Raw genomic sequence first — 17,475 nt, 5'->3', positions numbered from 1 at the left:
AACACTGTATCTATTTGAAGTGAAACTGCCAGAAGGATTCTATACAAGGAAGCTGATTCACTTTTATAAGAGCTATACCAGAGTAAGTGGCAGAGATTTCAATGTTCTCTGCCCACCTGTGGGTCTCTTGAACTGCAGCATTCATGTGTATACAAAGTTAATTGCTGCAATACCTCTTCAAAGTCAGATGGTGTACAACATCCTGAACTCTTAGTCATTTATGTAAATAGAAATATCTAGATGAGCTAAAATATAGCTTTTGCTGAAGAGTTATAAATTCCAGTGTTCTAAAAATATCTTTATTTCCTCTTCTCTTCTGTAGGTTTTGTTTGCAGCTGTGGGAAAGTGCACTGTTAGTTTTGCAATTTTTCTGAAACCAGGCAGAAGTGTGCTTATTCTCATGTGCTATAGGGAAAGGTCAAAGACGTAACTGAGAGCCCTATTTCCTATTCTTCTTTCTTTAGTTTCTTAAGATTGTGGCTGCTCAGACAAACATGCATCACAAAGAAAAGTGCTACTGAAGTATCTTGGGCCGTTTCTGTGGAGCATCATGTGAGCTGAAAAAATGACCTTTCAGTTTGTCTGAAATCAGTGAAATGGGTGAGTATGTTCTTGGTGACTGCTGAAGAGAGGCAGTTGTGTGGTGGTATATCTGGAGCTTATCTTATTGTTGAAATGCTTGTATTCATGGTTGTCCAATGGAAAGATACAGAAAGGGAAGTGGCAAGGGTTTGGTTAAAGTGTCTGATGGATCTTTTACATTCTGCTTGGATATGACTATGCTAAATCACTGCTTCACAAGGCTAAATCTGGATGGCTTAAAGACATCCAGAAATCCTGGCACAGGTGTCAGACCTATCACCAGATGACTATCCTACCCTGAGTGATCTCTCTTTTGGATAAAATTAGGAGGGCTAGAAAACCTCTGATGAAAGTAAAAGTTGAGAAAGTACAATTCTGTACTAAGAAATCAATTCTGCCTCTTCAGTGATAATACTCTCCATCAGATTTTCCCAGCAGATGACAGCGATGAATTAGCACAGTTTATGAATAATTCAAGGACCTGAATACAGGTCCTTTACAATACAAGTTATGAATGCTTCACTGCTTAAAGCATGATTGCTTGAAAGTGGTTATGTTTTTTCATTAACGTTTATTTTCACTCAAAATCTCCATCTTATCCTCTGAATCCCTAAAATAGTATGTTAGACTGTCTCTGTACACAAGTCAGAAGACACTTGAGCTTAGATTTGGTACGCAGTTCAGAATAATGTCTTTCTATATACACAGTGGGATTAAGCTGCTTATTTTAAAGATGTGTTTTAGGTTTGGCCTGTTTTTTCTTTTAGCACTTTTACTTCTTATATCTCTTTACCTGCCCCATTGTCTTACTGTTTATTGTCCCCTTCAAAGAAAGAGCATAACTCTGTGTTTACTGTCCCTATCGGTTTAAATTACAGATCTGATCTGATATTAAACTGTTCCTTTTTTGTACTGGAGGAAAAAAAAATACAAAACAGTAAGTCATATGATATTATCCTTCACTTTCATTGAACCATCTGGACTTCTGGAGCCAGAGCCACAAACTGTCAACATCTCTTGATGCAAAGCAAATAGACTTGGCTAAAAGGGAAGTTCAAGCTTAGAGAATCATCCTGTAGAAAGTTTAGAACAGTTCAATGCTGGAGGAAGGAAATAATTATTTGTCAGAATAACCCCATCCTGCCCCAAAGCCATGGCATTAGAACATGCCTAATGCTGTTCCCTTAAAGATTAGTCTCGTATGGAAGACTTCAGTGGAAATCAGATATTAGTTACAATGAAGTTTATTTTTTAGTTTTCTGTTTGCAAAGCTTATGTCCCAAACAAGAGAAAGAGGCCTAGCCTCACACATCAAGCCTCCCTTAATTAAAGTAAACTAGTCGGAGGACTAGTTACTGCTTGGATTGCTCCCTCAATAATAAAATTGACACATACGATTTTGATATGCATAAAAAAAAAAGTCAATTTCAGGTTCCTGAGCTGTACAGAACCATAATTATTGTGGTGATTGGGATTATGTACATTTTCCCAAAGACTTCTTTGAATCAAGGAACTAAATAATATAAATAAATTAACATTGTAATGTCACAGAAGGGTGGAAATGTCTTATGAACTGGTCTTTCATGTGGAATTATAAGTGAAAAAAGTGTAATATTTATTCTTTCCCCTGAAGAGATTCCAGATTGAGACTAAGGACATTCTGAGAAATAAGCTTGTATTTTATAGAACCATAGCATTGAATGTTCATTACAAATAATGATCACCATTTGAGTCTAGATTATTACTTGTCATTTTATGTTCTTGGCAATAAGCATTTCTAATTTAAAATATTTATTTTTTCTTTTGGCTAAATTTCCATTAAGAACTGGAACAGTTGTCTTAAAATGATGATCTCCCAGGCAAAATAAATTAAGACTTGGAATTATGTCAAGACTTTTAACTGAAGACAAAGTTTCAAAACAATCTTTGTGCAAAATGAAGCTTACTTTCTCCCTTTAGCTCATCTTTCTACCTACTGCTACTCCGGGTGTTTCTGTCTGTAAATCAAACATATGCTCTTTCTCTTGCTTTCTGGAAGACTTCCAAAGTTTGGGGGGAAGTCTTACAGGAAGCCTTTCCAAAACATATTTAGGAATTGTTCTTCCTGCACAGATGAAACCCTCAGATGTGTTTTAATACAGGCTAACTGAAACTAGAAAAATACAATATTTGGTTTGGGGCATTTTTTTAATTAAAAAGTAGAGGCTTGATGGCTATTTTTTCCTTTTAGAATTTGCATCAGGAGTTTTAGTTCATTGTTACTTCCTTGTTTCTTTTAGTGAGTTCCAGATGTGCTAATAATTTGAGATTTATTTTAGTATAAATGTTTATTTGATCAAATAAGCCTGTATTACATTCTGAGACTTCCTTATCAGATGGAACTGAATGCAGTCTTTACCCTTCATGAAGGAATGCTATATGGTTTTGATTCAAAAACTTCTGTCTTTGAGTTACAAAAATAATCCAGCATAAAAAACCTATATGTATAAGAAAGATATGGCTTTAATTCTTTCCCAAACATAGTCACTGATTTTCCAGGTGTTCTGAAGTCTAACTGTATATTTTACTAACCTGATTTTGTCTTGTGTGACTATTTGATATACCACATAAACTGAATCCATTCTTAGGATCGTACCAATTCATAGATTTAGAATTTTTTACCAGTGAAACACCACAAGTTAATTTTGCAATATCTAAAGTGATTGGCTCTAATTAACTTTAAATTTCTTTCCTCTCTGTATTTCTTTTTTGTTTTCTTTTTTTCTTTTTTCTTTTTTCTTCCAAAACATCAGAATTCTGACGTTCTATTCTATTATTTACACTCTTTAATTACAACTGATTAGTATTTGTTCTTTCATTGACCGCCTCCATGTTTAACAGATATTTGTTTTGGGGCACCAAGGAACAAAAGTGGTCAAGGCAACAGTATATGTTCAGTACACATACTGACTTTATACGGTATTCCCAGCACTAGTTGAAGCATGTTATTAAGAGCAACTGCTGGGATACTGTCTAACTTAGTGTGGTCTTTGCTAGTTAGTTGCTTTTGCGTATGCTATCATTATTGTTATATATTCCCTTCTTAGTAAGCTGTCCTGAAATACCACTTAACAAGGAGAGAAGCAGAGGTAGGCGATTATCAGTATTAGGACCTGGCTAAAGTTTGTTTTATGTCATATTTTTTTTGTGCTGTTTATTCACATATTAGGAAATATTCAGATCTTCTGTATCCTGCTCTGATGTTATTGAAATAGAAGTAGAAATTAATACTATCAAGTCAGGTAGCTGCATTAAGGAATGCTGATGGTATGGATATGATCATATGTAAATAGGCTTTAAAAGTATCAGTGACAGAACATGGGGTTCATTTTGAGTAATTCAAGGTATGTGTGTCTGCTTCTTTTCTTCTCCCCACAGTCTTGTTACTCCCTGACTTCCACAGAAGATAAATATTAGTGCTTCCACTCTTTAGTTATAATTCTGAAAAAAAGAAAGGAAACCAACAACAATGCTTAAATCACTGAAATTAAAGTCACTACTCCTAAGGAGGGTGACATATTTTTTCCTAGCTTTGCTAGGGGTTATTACATCATCTCATGCTATGAGCATATAAATTACCGTGCACAACTGTATTTTTATTCAGGAATGGAGCCTATAGGTTTGCTTCATAAGTATAACTAGTGATTGAACTAGATCAGAGGGTCCGGAGGAGCTCAGAAAATAGAAGTTTAGCTCCATTGCCATTATATGATATGCTCCATCTAAGAAGTCATGGCACCAAAATGGACACGTACAAAATATAAAACAAACAGATCACTCGGATTTAATTCAGGTTTTAATCAATCAAGGCAGGAGATTAGATTTAAAGTTTCAGAGAATGAGATTTGATGAGTAAATAGACATTTCTATCAGTGCCAAAATATTCATCCTTGTATATACAAAGAGAGAAATTTCACATACATATATATATTTATATATAAAAGAAAAAATATTTCAGAAGTATTTTATAAATAGCTAAAATCCAAGAAGAGAAAAATCTGTACTTTCTTGTATGATATGCTACATATTCAGTTTCATATATCAACAAGGAAAGATAATTTCGCTTCTTGTTCTATTTTACATATTTCATATAAGAAAAAGTAAATTTTTATTTTTTATAGGTATATTTGTCTTCTGGAGTCCTGAACTGAATTCCTGGTTTGAGGAATTCAGGATGTAAATAAGTAGGCACTTAGTACAGTGAGAAGAATTATACTAAGTCATGTCCAGAAAAATAGACATGGAATATGTAGATCAGATAATTGCACAGAACTACTGGAAGGAAAAAAACTGGCCCTTACTACTACATAATCAGAAATCTTCAGAGCAGTGTGCTTGTTCTACTGAATAAATGTAGAATCAAAGTAGGATGATAACATCTTCCTCATCCCCAGAGATGGATTTTCTTCTCCATTTCTGTTATTAGGATAATTTTGAATACTGTCACTACTCTGGATACAAAATTAACATTTTTTCCAAAAGTTATTTTTTCCAACATTTTTTCTATTTAAGAAAAGCAAAAGATAATTAGCACAAAACAATTAGATTTATCTCTTCGATGATGTATAAGGCGTTTGGCTGTATTGTTGAAAATGAATCCCTTGGGATGCTGTAATCTTCATAACTTCTCCATTTAGCGTATCGTCTTCAATTATTGTTATCAGTCCTTCGGCAATTATTGATGGGCTTAAAAAAAAAGGGAGAGGTGGACGTTATTTAAGAATCTTGGAATATTGATGTAATAGAACATGTGAAAAGGACAGGTATGGAAACTGAAGGTAAATCTATACACCCTGGAACTTAATCTGAAATTTGAACAAATTTGTTTTCAGAAAAGCAAAAGTGGTATTATTGTTTCAGAAGAGAAATTTTCTCCTTAGTCATGACATACAACATAAGGCTGCAGCTTTACAAATCATCATTTATTTGCTGTAAGTATCCACATCCCTGTGGATATAGAGGTGCTGCTGAAGTTTTCTCTTCTGGGGAAGTGGGCAGAAGTAACCCTTACACAATCCTCTGCAGCTCCTTGTTGATTGTTTATCTTGGTTATTGTTGCAGGGCTGACAATAAGTTGAACTTTGTCACATCGGTTTGTCATGGTCAATAGATGCAACATATCTGATATATGAAAAGGGACAGGCAAAACAACACAGATTTCCTTTGTTTGGAAGGAGGCGAGCAGCTAATTGTTAAGAGACTGAGAAAGCATTCTAAAAATATCACTTTAGGCCTGTCTTGTTCATGTACTTTTTCCTAGGTATCTGCTTTTGTCCTTTCTTGGCAATACCCTAATGGTCTAGGTGATGACTGATATGATCCACCATGGTTGGTACTGTGCTTTTATGAACTTAGTCCAGTTTTGTCCGTTGTTTGACGTCTATCTTGTTTCAATTCCAGGTGTTGTGGAAACCAAACCCTGAATCTCATAAGAAGTTTGATTAAACAAATTGATGGAACAATCCAACAAAGACTATTAAAAACTAATACACCGTCTTTAATTCAGGAATTTGATTTGCATTTTGCTGGAATTGGGAATGCATAAAGGGTATTATTACTAAATAGGTGATGCTCTTAAGTATGTGATGCCCTAAGTATCTGCCATTATTCCCTTGTATATAGGATAACACATTTGATTGACTTTGGTTTGAGACAGCATTTCCCTTTTTTAACTTTAATTTTGCCTGCTGAGAATCACTTGAAAATGTTAATGAGTGTACTTGTTCTTCATTTACAAGGGTCAAAAAACATTGTATGCGACTTGACTTACTCCATGACGCCATAGAACTGCATCATATTTTTGATCTCATCTTTGTATGAGAAGTATTGTCCCATATTCTCTTCTTTATCTATTGACTGTAGAATCGGCGTGTTGACAAATCCTGGACAAATTGTGTTGAGTCTCACACCATAGTTTTCTATGTTAGCAGCTAACTAGAAAAGAGGAGGTTAGGTATTCATCATCAACATTTTTAAATGGTATTGTGCATCTAATTTTTCAAAGAACAAGATTTATTAGTAAGTATATTTCAGACTTTCCTAGTTAGCAAAATTTGTTACAAATTTGCCGTAAATCAACTTGTTTTGTTTCAACATCTAAGTTTGAAGTATGCTTTTTCTAGTAATTATATTTTTATTTTCCAACATCTATTTTGCTGAGAGAACAATTATACAAGAAATTAACACTTTTTTTCCATATATCTGTTTTTCCCCAAAATTTTTGTATCAATGCTCTTGACGTGTCATTTACCTACCTCAACTCAACTGAAATAAGATTTGGCCTGTACCGCTAAAGCAGTAATGCTAAACCTTTATAGCTGTTTTATTCTCCCTGCCAAGGAAGAAATCTATCACCAAGTATATACACTGGAAAATCCCTGTGAACAGGAAAGGGGCAGGGTTTTTTCATGGTGCAGCTCAGGAATATGAGGAAAGTAAGCAAAATGTCTGGCTGGATCCTTCCTTTGTTGTGCTACCAGTGCATTCTTGTAGCAAAGGAGAAGTCTGATCAGCAGCCAGGTTGAATGCTGGATGAACTTTCTTAACAATTGCGTAAACCTTATGAACTGTATAGGATATATCCAAGAATAACCATAATTGTTCAAAACTAAATTCCATATATGTTAACATTTTACAGGAACCCTTTCTGGTATCATGTAAATCACATTTCATTTTCATGATATGGTAGTTTGCCCTTTCAGTTTGAGAAAAAAAAGAAAATGAAGTCATAGACACTTTGTATCACACCTGTACAATGTTAGGCTGGACTGCCTTTCCTGGTAAGTATAGTTTATTATTCTTTTTCTTCTCAACTGTATCAGGTTCAATAGAAAGACAGCATTTCCTCTAATTTTCTGTGGACTCTTTTATTTTTGACCTTACACTGTGATGTTAAATTACATTACCATGTGAAAGTAAAACTAGAAAACCAGGTATGAAGTTCTTTCTGTGGCTAATATGAGATGTGCAACATCTCACATGTACAACAGTGTGCTGTTCTGCTTAATCTTAAGGAGTAATTTGTGTGGAGTGTAGGGGAATCAAATCTAGACAGCTACTGAAATGATTTTTTTCAGGTGCTTTATTCTGGAAATGAGTTTGGAATTCTTTTATAAGTAGACTGCTTAATCTATAAAAATGTAATTATATTTCAGTATCTCCAAGTTATTTTCTCATACTGTTTGATTTGACTAGAATATTTTGGAGTCAGACTAAGATGTGCTCATATACTATCTAACACATCCCATCCTAACTGTGTCATTTTACATTGTTAGTGTGTTAAAAGTTGGTAAGAATAAATAATGGTCAACATATTTGTGTTCAATCACTTTTTGCACTCTTTAGTACCTGTTTATCATTAAAAAAAAATATAATAAAAACATAAAAAGAGTAATCAACCTGGCTTACAAATAAGGAAAACAAAATGCTAAATGACTGGGATGAAGTTATGAAAAATATTTTTTTAAAGCTTGGAAAAGAATGCATGACTTCTGGGCTCCTCCTGCTGTCCTTATATTATTTTACAATGTCTCTCCTGTGTTCCCTAAATCTTCCTAAACTTCAAATTGTTCATAAACATGCACATGCCTTACTTATTCCATCTTTAGATTCTGTTTGTAGAAGGAGGGAAACTCCAGCACTTCAGACACTATTTGCTTTAAGAAAATTAGTTCCAGTTATGTGACAATAAAGAGGGAGCATGAAAAACTTAGCATGTCCCAAGGAGCTGCTGACTCTGCTTTCAAAAATATATACTTACTGCTATTGAGCGCGTAAATCCAATTACACCATGCTTTGTAGCACAGTACACAGGTTGGAATGCAGCAGGCATGAGTCCTTTAAAATAAAAAGGTAGGTGAGTAAGGATGTTGGGTACCTCTACTTATGATTACCTTAAACATATATGTAAGTTAATAATGTAAAATATCAGTGATGGATTTATAGAGATGCAACAAAATAGACAGTTTAGTAAATATCTTCAAATTCCATTTTGTAATCTGAAGTAAGCTGGGAAAAAGGAATGAAATAGATAAAAACACAGGAAAGCAAAAGAGAAATATTGAAGAAAAAAAAGTATAGTTTAAGATAAAAGTTCTCTCTCTCTAGTGTAAGACAAAACAGAGGACAAGATCTGGAAGAATACACTCAAAACCAAGAATTTTAGAGCCTTGTTTAATGAATCTGGATATATGCAAATAAATACTCTGATAAGTGATACCTTAACTACTGATACGCAAAGAGGACACTTGCGTTCATTTTAGGGAAGAGGGAAGGTGAGGGAAATAGTGAGGGAAATACCAATGTCCATTTTGTCTACTGTAACTGAATTAGTATTAAGCGTTGTAATACATCACTAAATCAATAAATAAAATATCTGTCATAAATCCCTTGATTACAGTTTTTTTTTCTCTCTCTCTCTCTCTCTCCTTTTAGATCTTTTCCCCTGGCCCTAGTGCAGGAGAGAGGAATGCACATGCTGCTCAACTGACAGATGTACTGACAGATGTGCAGTCAGGCATTACATCTGCCCATGAAATATCATTGCTGTTTATTTGACAACATAGTTAGTACTATAACTATATAACTATAGTCAGTACTAACTATAACATAGTTAGTACTATAACTAACATATAGTTAGTACTATAAGAGTAACCACTATAACAAAAGAGTACATGCTCCTTTGCATAGTGTTTTTTGTTCAAAGAAGCAAGCATAAACAAAATATTTCAGACAATGTGCCATCAGATGCAGTGTAAAATTTACTTTACTTACAGTACTGCTATAGTAATATTTTGTAGGTGATGTTTTATAAGAAGAGATTTATATGAAATAGGGAAGTAATTCTGCAATAAGTAATGGAAAAAAAAAAAACACTAAGGAGTGAATGCAGGACCTCAGTGAAGAGAGGGTATGGAGATAAGTCAGTAAACACTGTAAATTGAATGATAAGATGAACTCAGATAGTGAGCAGAAAGAAATGAAAGCAGAAATATAGACAGGAAATTTTCTTGAAGCATTTTTTTAGACTGAATTAGGTAGTCTGAAAAGGGTTTCACTGTATGGTACATCCTACAGTGGGCCCTGTTCTGAGATGAAAAACCAGGATGATGCTATTTAGGAGGGGATGGGAACAAAAGAGTTAACAATACTTGGTAATAGCACTGCTATCTTTTAAAAAAAAAAGGAGAAGCAAAATGAAAAGTGACTTCTGAGACTGTGAACCTTTGTGATGGGAGTGGCAGAGCATACAAACTTCATTTACTGTATTGAAAGAAGAGCAGAGGCATTGGTGGAAAAATAAGAACTTGGTTCTAGTAAGACTGAGTTTGATGGCAAAGGGCTCATCAAGAAGAGATGGACCATGGGTGTATATATGTATTTCTAAACATCATGACAACAGTATCCACTGTAAAATAAAAGCTGAACTGGACCACATGGATGCTCTGGTTCCACCTGAATGCTAGGGTCCTAGGAATAACAAACCACAGCCTGTCTTATAGTTAGGACAGGCTGATGACATTTGTGTTCTTGAATGTGGTATCATAAAACCTGGATGCTGATTTTGATGCCTTCATGTTTAGTTCTAATGGAGATAAGCTGGAGATAAACATATCTAAGATATGTTTCTTATTTCATATTTTTAAGCGATATAATCAAGAAAGAGTGTGACTTATCTCAGTGGAGATGATGGATATAATACTCAGCTATAAAGTATGGATTTGTCAGAAAAATATGTATGCCAGAGGCTTGTGTGAGGTCTTTGCTCTGGAATCCACTTTTCCCAAAGAAAAATACTTTCTACGAAAGCTCTAATTACAACCCTGACAGCTTCAAGATTTTATCTTGGTTTAAATACTACTCTGGTGATCTGGTGAAAGCAACACTGTTAGTACCACTGTCAGTGCTGGGAAATGAACAACTTAATCTAGTGACTGGTTATGTCCTCAGCTTGGATTAATGTATTTTGCTTCTGATTGAGAATCTGGTTTTGAAAAATGTCTTCCATGGTGTTTCCTCTGGGTTGCGATTGCAAGACTTCTCATTCCTCTGTTTGGTGACTTCTGATTGTCATCCATCATCACCATTCTTCATGATAATTAGAAATGTTGGGATGCTCACACATTGGAAATATATTATTGTTGTTGTTGTTGTTGTTATTGTTGTTGTTGTTATTATTATTATTATTATTATTTAACCCTTGAGTAGTTTTACATATTTTAAAGATGAAATCAATTCCAATAAGGCCGCAGGTAACAGACATACATAAAATGTACTGGGAAATACAAAGGAGGAATTGAGAAGGTAATTTTGTTTGTTTTTTAAACCACAGTAAGGCAAGTTACTTTTTTTTTTTTTTTTTTTTTTTTTTTTCTTGAAAGGGAAGAGAAATAAAGCAAGGAAGGAAACAGCTCACTGTACTGAAGTGGAAGAAGGTTCAAAGACAAATGTCAAAAGAGAGCAGAAATAATTTGACAGGAAGAGAGGAACAAATAAATCATCATTTGGTTAAATGAAAGCATTTAAACCAGTTCTGATTTATTTTTTTTTTCCTTTCTAAAATGGAGAACTAAGAAGAAATCAACTCACTTTCAGCCAAAGCAGTGACAATGAAGAGCTAGTCCTAGCATCCTTTACAATGACAGTCCTGCCTCACTTTTGTTCCCAAGTTCAGTACTCAGTACCACAATGCAGTTTTCAGCTCTGAGCCATTGCCCTGCCCCAGGGAGAGCTGAACCTGTATCTGCTAATGGTGTGTCCTAAGGACTGTGCTAGGAAGTGTCTTGGGATGGACTGCTGTGTGACATTGATTCTGCTCTGCCTGAGTATTTATTCTACCAGTGCATGAAATGATTTCATAACATTTGTTAGTGCATTCATTTGTTAGAACATCTGGATTCTATTTGCTGATCCCATAAATATTTAGTTATCTTATGCAAAGTGGAACGGCATCTGAAACAGGCTGGAGAATGTTATGCACAAAATAACTGGGGGGGAGAGGGTGTTCACATGGGTGATGACTGAGGGTGCCCTTTGGGTTACCAAAAACAGTGCATCAACTATGTAACTATGTTTTTTTGTTTGTTTTTCTTCTTAGTTCTTCACAGGCTGACAGAGGGGAGCAGCTCATGCCCTTATTTATACCTGGTAAGGTGTCAAGACCAGTCGTTACCATTTCAGACATGGTGGCAGGCTTCTCACTACAACGGCTCAAGGTCAACTACAACCAAGGTCAATAGGTTTAGTTGAGTTTCAAGGTCCACATCTTGAGAAATTGTTATTGGAGACAGAAAATTGAATCAATAAGCTTGATTTGTATTAGTAAGCTTTATTGAAACCATTTTCTTTCAGTTCACTTAGGAATTTTAATGAATAAAGAGTTAAGGATTTTTTTTCCAGGTATGCTCACCCACTGAATATGTTTCACTCTGAAATTTGAGCAATCTTTGGATAATATCTTATCTTTGGATAAGATATATTAGCATTTAGGTGCCTTTTCCAGTCTGTTTTCTTCATGAGCGCACAGTTAAGCAGCTTGGGACAAAATTGATTTCTGTTTGATAGTATCTTTAAGTTTCACTAATTCTTTGAAAAGTGTACATTCTGTTTGGATGAAAATATCATAGAGAATAAGAAACCACAGTATGTTTTCTAACAAGGCTGTTCATCTCACAGAGGCTTTGAGCTCATCAGAAAGCAGTGCTTCTACACTATGATTAAGCTCTATTCCCAGTGATACTTTAGGGAAATATGTTCATGATTAAAACATTTAAATATTCTATTAAAATATTCAAATTATCTCACTAGTGTTTCATAATGTCAATACCTCGTACCATCCTAAATTTCTAAATTTTATTTATTTTAATGGAAATGGAGAAAATGCTGAAAGGTAAGTTTTGGGTCACTGATGGAATCCATTTTAAAGCAAACCGAAAGTGTGCTTCTTTGTATACTGGAAAATATTGCCAAAGTAGTTTGTTTCCCATACTATATTGGGTTTGTTTTTATAAAGTATAGCTATTATTGCAACACATAGAATACTTACAAACAAATAACATCAGAAAGATTTAGCCACATTTATTTAAATTAAATGTCTTTCCAAACCACATTACAGAAATCTCCTTTGTTACCCTGAGGCAAAAGTCTGAATAAACAGTATGGAATACGCTTACAACATCCTCTGATGGTCAAAGCCATGTGTGAAGAAGCAAATATATGTAAGTAGAAAAATGAGCTAGGGGCACAATGGTCCTACAGAGTGATGAGAGAATTGATTAAAAGGGTTCATATAATACCCTATACTTAAGAGTATGGTGGGATACAAGATCACGTTCACTATGGCAGTTGTGCTACTGTGATCTGTGCCAAAATCAAGGAGACATAGAAAGCCTAGCAAAAATTGTAAGCTGTGTCATTTCTAGGAAATTTTGTAACAGTGAACTGAAGTCTCTAGGGAGTAGTTTCTAAATTTTCTCATCTCATTCCTGTGGATTCTGCTAAGCATTCTCATTATTTACATAAGAGAGGAAACAGAAGCTCTGTCGTGATGCTGAACTGAAGGATTCAGTTGTACTGCCATTTATACCTTTACTCCACTGCACTGCATCATCATGATAAAGTCTTGCCTTTACTCAAAATGATATGAACCATATGCTTGGCTTTGTTCTTGTGAGATATATATAGAGGATCAAATCCTTAAAAAAAAAAAAAAAAAAAAAAAAAAACTCTTTGTGAGGAAAGACTTTATATATTTCCTTTGGCTGAAGCTTTCTACAGGTGGAGGACAAACTCTCTGCTTGTTGGAACCTGTATGCTTCAAGTTGAATCAAATCACTGATATGATGATACAAAAGAACTATGCAGATCCACTACGTATTGAACAACCTCTCATAAAAAGTTAGCATGTTCATTAGCTAAATATTTTAGTAGGTTTTAAGCTCTCTATAAGTTGATTTTTTGTGGAGTCCAGAAAGATACAAAATCAGTTTTACAGAATACCTTCTTAAACGTATGAAAGCTATCAAAAGAAATGTGCATACGCACACATGAATTCCCTATTCCCTTAATTTACTAAAAGTGTATAGGTGCCAGCCACCAAAAGATAAGAGACAGTACTAAAGTTAGTCAAGTAAATAATTTCAGGAGTTAAATTTAGTATTGTATGGTTTTCCTGTTGCTTATAACTTCTCTGTTAAAGAAAATGAAAATTAATGTAAGTAGTTTCCTACAGAAGGAGTTTTAAAACAGTTTACTTTTTAAATCTGGAATCAAGTTTACCACAACGTATTCAAAAACCTGCTGCTGTTGGCATTCTCTTTTGGCAGTAAAGTACAAATTTTCCTATGATCTTAGAGTTTTACTGGAACTACTTCCTCTTAATCTGAAATCCCAGAGAATTAAGAAAGCTTCATAGCTTTGAGGAGCAGTGGGTTAGGAGTTGAGTGCTCCACGTGCTTATGTATTTCCTTCCCTTTCATAGTTAGTCCTGACTTGCTGAGACACTAAAGAAAGGAAGATTCAATACAGGAAAGGAATGGTGGGTGCTTTGGCTTTCACCCGTTGTGAGTATCCTTGTCATGGGAAGCATTTAAGTAGGCTCAGGGGTGTTCTTTGAAAATATAAAACAGTAAGGCTAGATTCTGTCTCTAGTTCAATTATTGGAGAATTTACCATTGTTAAGAACTGGAAATTAAGAACTGTGTGAAGCAAATCTTATTCTTACTGAACATTACATAAGTACTACATATAACTCTACATGCTGCTCAACAAGATACAAGAACACTTGCTGTCTGTAGAGCATATCTGATATAATCTTATAGAGAAATTGTATGGGAGGGGGATCAAAACCATTTGAGAGTTTAATGATCAACAGAAGCTAGCTCTGAGAAAACACTTGCAGGGAATATTAAACAAGCCCATGGCAGTTTGCCTTTTTTATATGGGGTGAACTGTGGGACTTAGACCTTCAGACTGTAAAGGAAAATTAGCACAGATAGTAAAATAAATAAAACTATAAAAAGTGGGTGTATGTCAGCTTTTATAATGTGGCTTTCCTTATGTCTTTGGAAATGATTACTACACAGAAGATGTGTAAAAGCAAACAAAGGACACTTTGTTTTTGACAGATAACCACAACCATTAGAGCATAACATTAATTAAGTAAATAAATGCATATTTTAATAAGTACAATAAAATGAGCTGTTACCAAACGAAGAAAAAACAAGCTGTTAGATCGTAAAAGCAAAACAGTTTTTACTCAGTTCAGAGCAGATAGAACAGGAATCAAGCTGCCCTTTGCCCTTTCTTAAGCACTCTATGGGCATCAGCACTTCTGTGAAAACGTTTAATCTTTTACTTGTGTTGATGAACTCTTTTAGTGCAATAGCATTTTCCTTCAGGCTAATTTGGTCCCAGTACAATGTCAATTTTAGCCAATGAGATAAACATACTGGCTTCACTAGGCAATGTGTCAGGCATTACTGCAAGTGCTGACTTAAAGGGACATGGAGGCTTTTACTAAAGAACTCCTCACCCATAATAGGCATGTGTATGTATTATGTCAGATCCTCATATGCTAAGAGATCCTCATGACTTAGCTCAATAGCGTGAACTGGATTTCTCATTACAAAGCCCAGGCTTACAATAGAGTTTAACAGTACCCAGGACACTCACACCTATTCTGCACTTATCCCCATCCACAATCAGGACCTGGGGCCACTGCTGTCTTACTGGCTTTTCACTGTTAGAGCACATAGGAGTACCCTGGAAAAAAAGTACTATTATTTGGTATTCTACATGGATACAAAAGAAAGCAGTGACAATCCAAGGATAAACCAGCATATATTTCCCAGATGTCATGACAATAGCAAGAAAGAATGCAAGCATTTCCCCACATGCTTTTTGAGGAAGGGTATCGGGGGCGTATCGTTCTATATTTATCATTTCCCCGTTGGTAGTGTTTTTTTGCAGTGAGCATGGCAACATCAAGCCTACTTGCAGGAAAGGGTATACAATTGTGCCTCACAACTCAGCAGCAATAATCCTGACTGACTTAGAAGCCATATAATTCTATTTCTGTGCCAATAAATTGGAATAGAGTTATAGCATAAACAAGCAGTTGAGCAAAGAACATGTCAACTTCTCAGTGAAATATGAATGTTAATTTTATGGCTTCTCAAGCAGAGGTGGCTCACCTCTGAGAGGGCTTGGAGCATAGGTATAGTGGTATTTGACAGTCTTCATTAATAGGTAGATGCAGCCTAATCTTAAATAGTATCACAGCTGGGCCCCTATGGAGGTGAGCAGAGGGCCTACTACTGCTTCCTCGCTTTCTGTGAAAAAGCTTATATGATTTTCCATATTTGGTGCCTGATAAATGTTTTATAATATCAAAAATAATCATATTTAAAGTAACCTGAATTAAGGTTAGGTCTTCACATTAGATTATGTTTCACACTGTAGAGCGCATATTGTTGTAACTCAGCAATGTTACTAAATAGTGTGGAATAAGCATAATGAATTGAGGCTAATTAGGTTTTGCTCAGTGTGGTACTACTGAAACCTGAAAAAAAAAACATCTTATGCTGTATTTACATCATGCTCAATATTATTAAATATGAGGCTGATATGTTAGGAAAATTATTGAATATTTTAAAGCAAATTAAAGTTATGTTCCTTTGTAACTTCTGTTACTATGATGAAAATGGGCTCCAAATGAGAATAAACAGGGAAGAGCCATAGGAAAGAAGAAAAAGTGTGAGCGATCAGTATGATTCATTGATTTTAGAAACAAATCAGTGAGGAGAAAGTGTTTATATACAAAATATTCTCACCTGCTAAGGATGAGATATTAATGATTACTCCTCCATCACCTCCATTTCCTTTTCTCATATATTCTAGGCCAAGGTAGGTTCCTCTAATCACAGATGTCTGACATAAGGGGAAAAAGGATAGTTATATTCAAAATATGTTTCTTAAAATATGTTTCTTTTGTGCTCCTAAAAATGGTCTTGCTTTAGTTGTGATGCTTAGAGTCTGTATTACTTTTCTTGAGATTTTAGTTATACTTTGAAGATTATAAACAGAAGATATTCCACAGTAATGCAGCTCAATAACTTCAAAAGCACAATTGCAATGAATAGAAATTATTATTATTTCTTAATTATTTTTCTCATAAAGATATCAATAATAAAACTAAATAGTTGCAGCCTGAAATAAGCACTGTAAAGGAGATGAAATCCAGACTAATTTATAAATGAAACGCATACTTTCTCTATAAGGAGTGGATGAACTGATCCAAGTCCCAGCATTTTTATTTAGATGAACTCTTTGTTACAGAAAATGTAAAGACTGAATTTGAAGATGTTGCTAACACTGATGGCCCCATTTGGCCATTTAAGGGCCAAAGAAACTTGCACTTTATAGGATGTGATCCTAAAAGAAGTTGTGAGATCTATTTCTGGTCCTAAAATTTGTATTTTCTGACTGAAGTTACATCATTTTTACAATTCCTCTCAAATGAAGGTAAGCCCAAACAGACAGATACAGATAAGTATTCTAAGAGATGTGAAAGAAGGTGTTGTCATATTTGCTGCAGCATGTTATTTTATTTTATTTTATTTTATTTTATTTTATTTTATTTTATTTTATTTTATTTTATTTTATTTTATTTTATTTTATTTTATTTTATTTTATTTTATTTTATTTTATTTTATTTTATTTTATTTTATTTAAGAAAGATCTTTGAGGAAGAAGACATTGTTGAGACCTGTACAATCTTGATTGCTTAAGATCTGCTTTAGAACCCTACTGCTGGGATTCATCCCACCGAACTTAAGACATCTAAACAGATTCCTA

At 34.5% G+C, this 17,475-nt stretch overlaps 1 protein-coding gene across 2 annotated transcripts in view; it reads right to left on the bottom strand.

The window, feature by feature from the left end:
• Positions 1–4,661: 4,661 nt before the first annotated feature.
• HPGD (15-hydroxyprostaglandin dehydrogenase) overlaps positions 4,662–17,475 on the bottom strand; it is a 33,060-nt gene continuing 20,246 nt past the window's right edge. For both annotated transcript variants that reach the window (XM_084286185.1, XM_084286184.1), the window contains exons 4-7: positions 16,452–16,548; positions 8,381–8,457; positions 6,392–6,555; positions 4,662–5,307 (exon numbers count right to left, since the gene is read on the bottom strand). In XM_084286185.1, coding sequence (XP_084142311.1) covers positions 5,169–5,307; positions 6,392–6,555; positions 8,381–8,457; positions 16,452–16,548 — 477 coding nt within the window. In that variant the 3' untranslated portion in view covers positions 4,662–5,168. The remainder of the gene's footprint in view (positions 5,308–6,391; positions 6,556–8,380; positions 8,458–16,451; positions 16,549–17,475) is intronic.

The sequence above is a fragment of the Netta rufina genome, assembly GCF_964035555.1.
Source record: "Netta rufina genome assembly, chromosome: 4".
NCBI lineage: Eukaryota > Metazoa > Chordata > Aves > Anseriformes > Anatidae > Netta > Netta rufina.
This window is presented reverse-complemented; position numbering and strand designations above follow the sequence as displayed.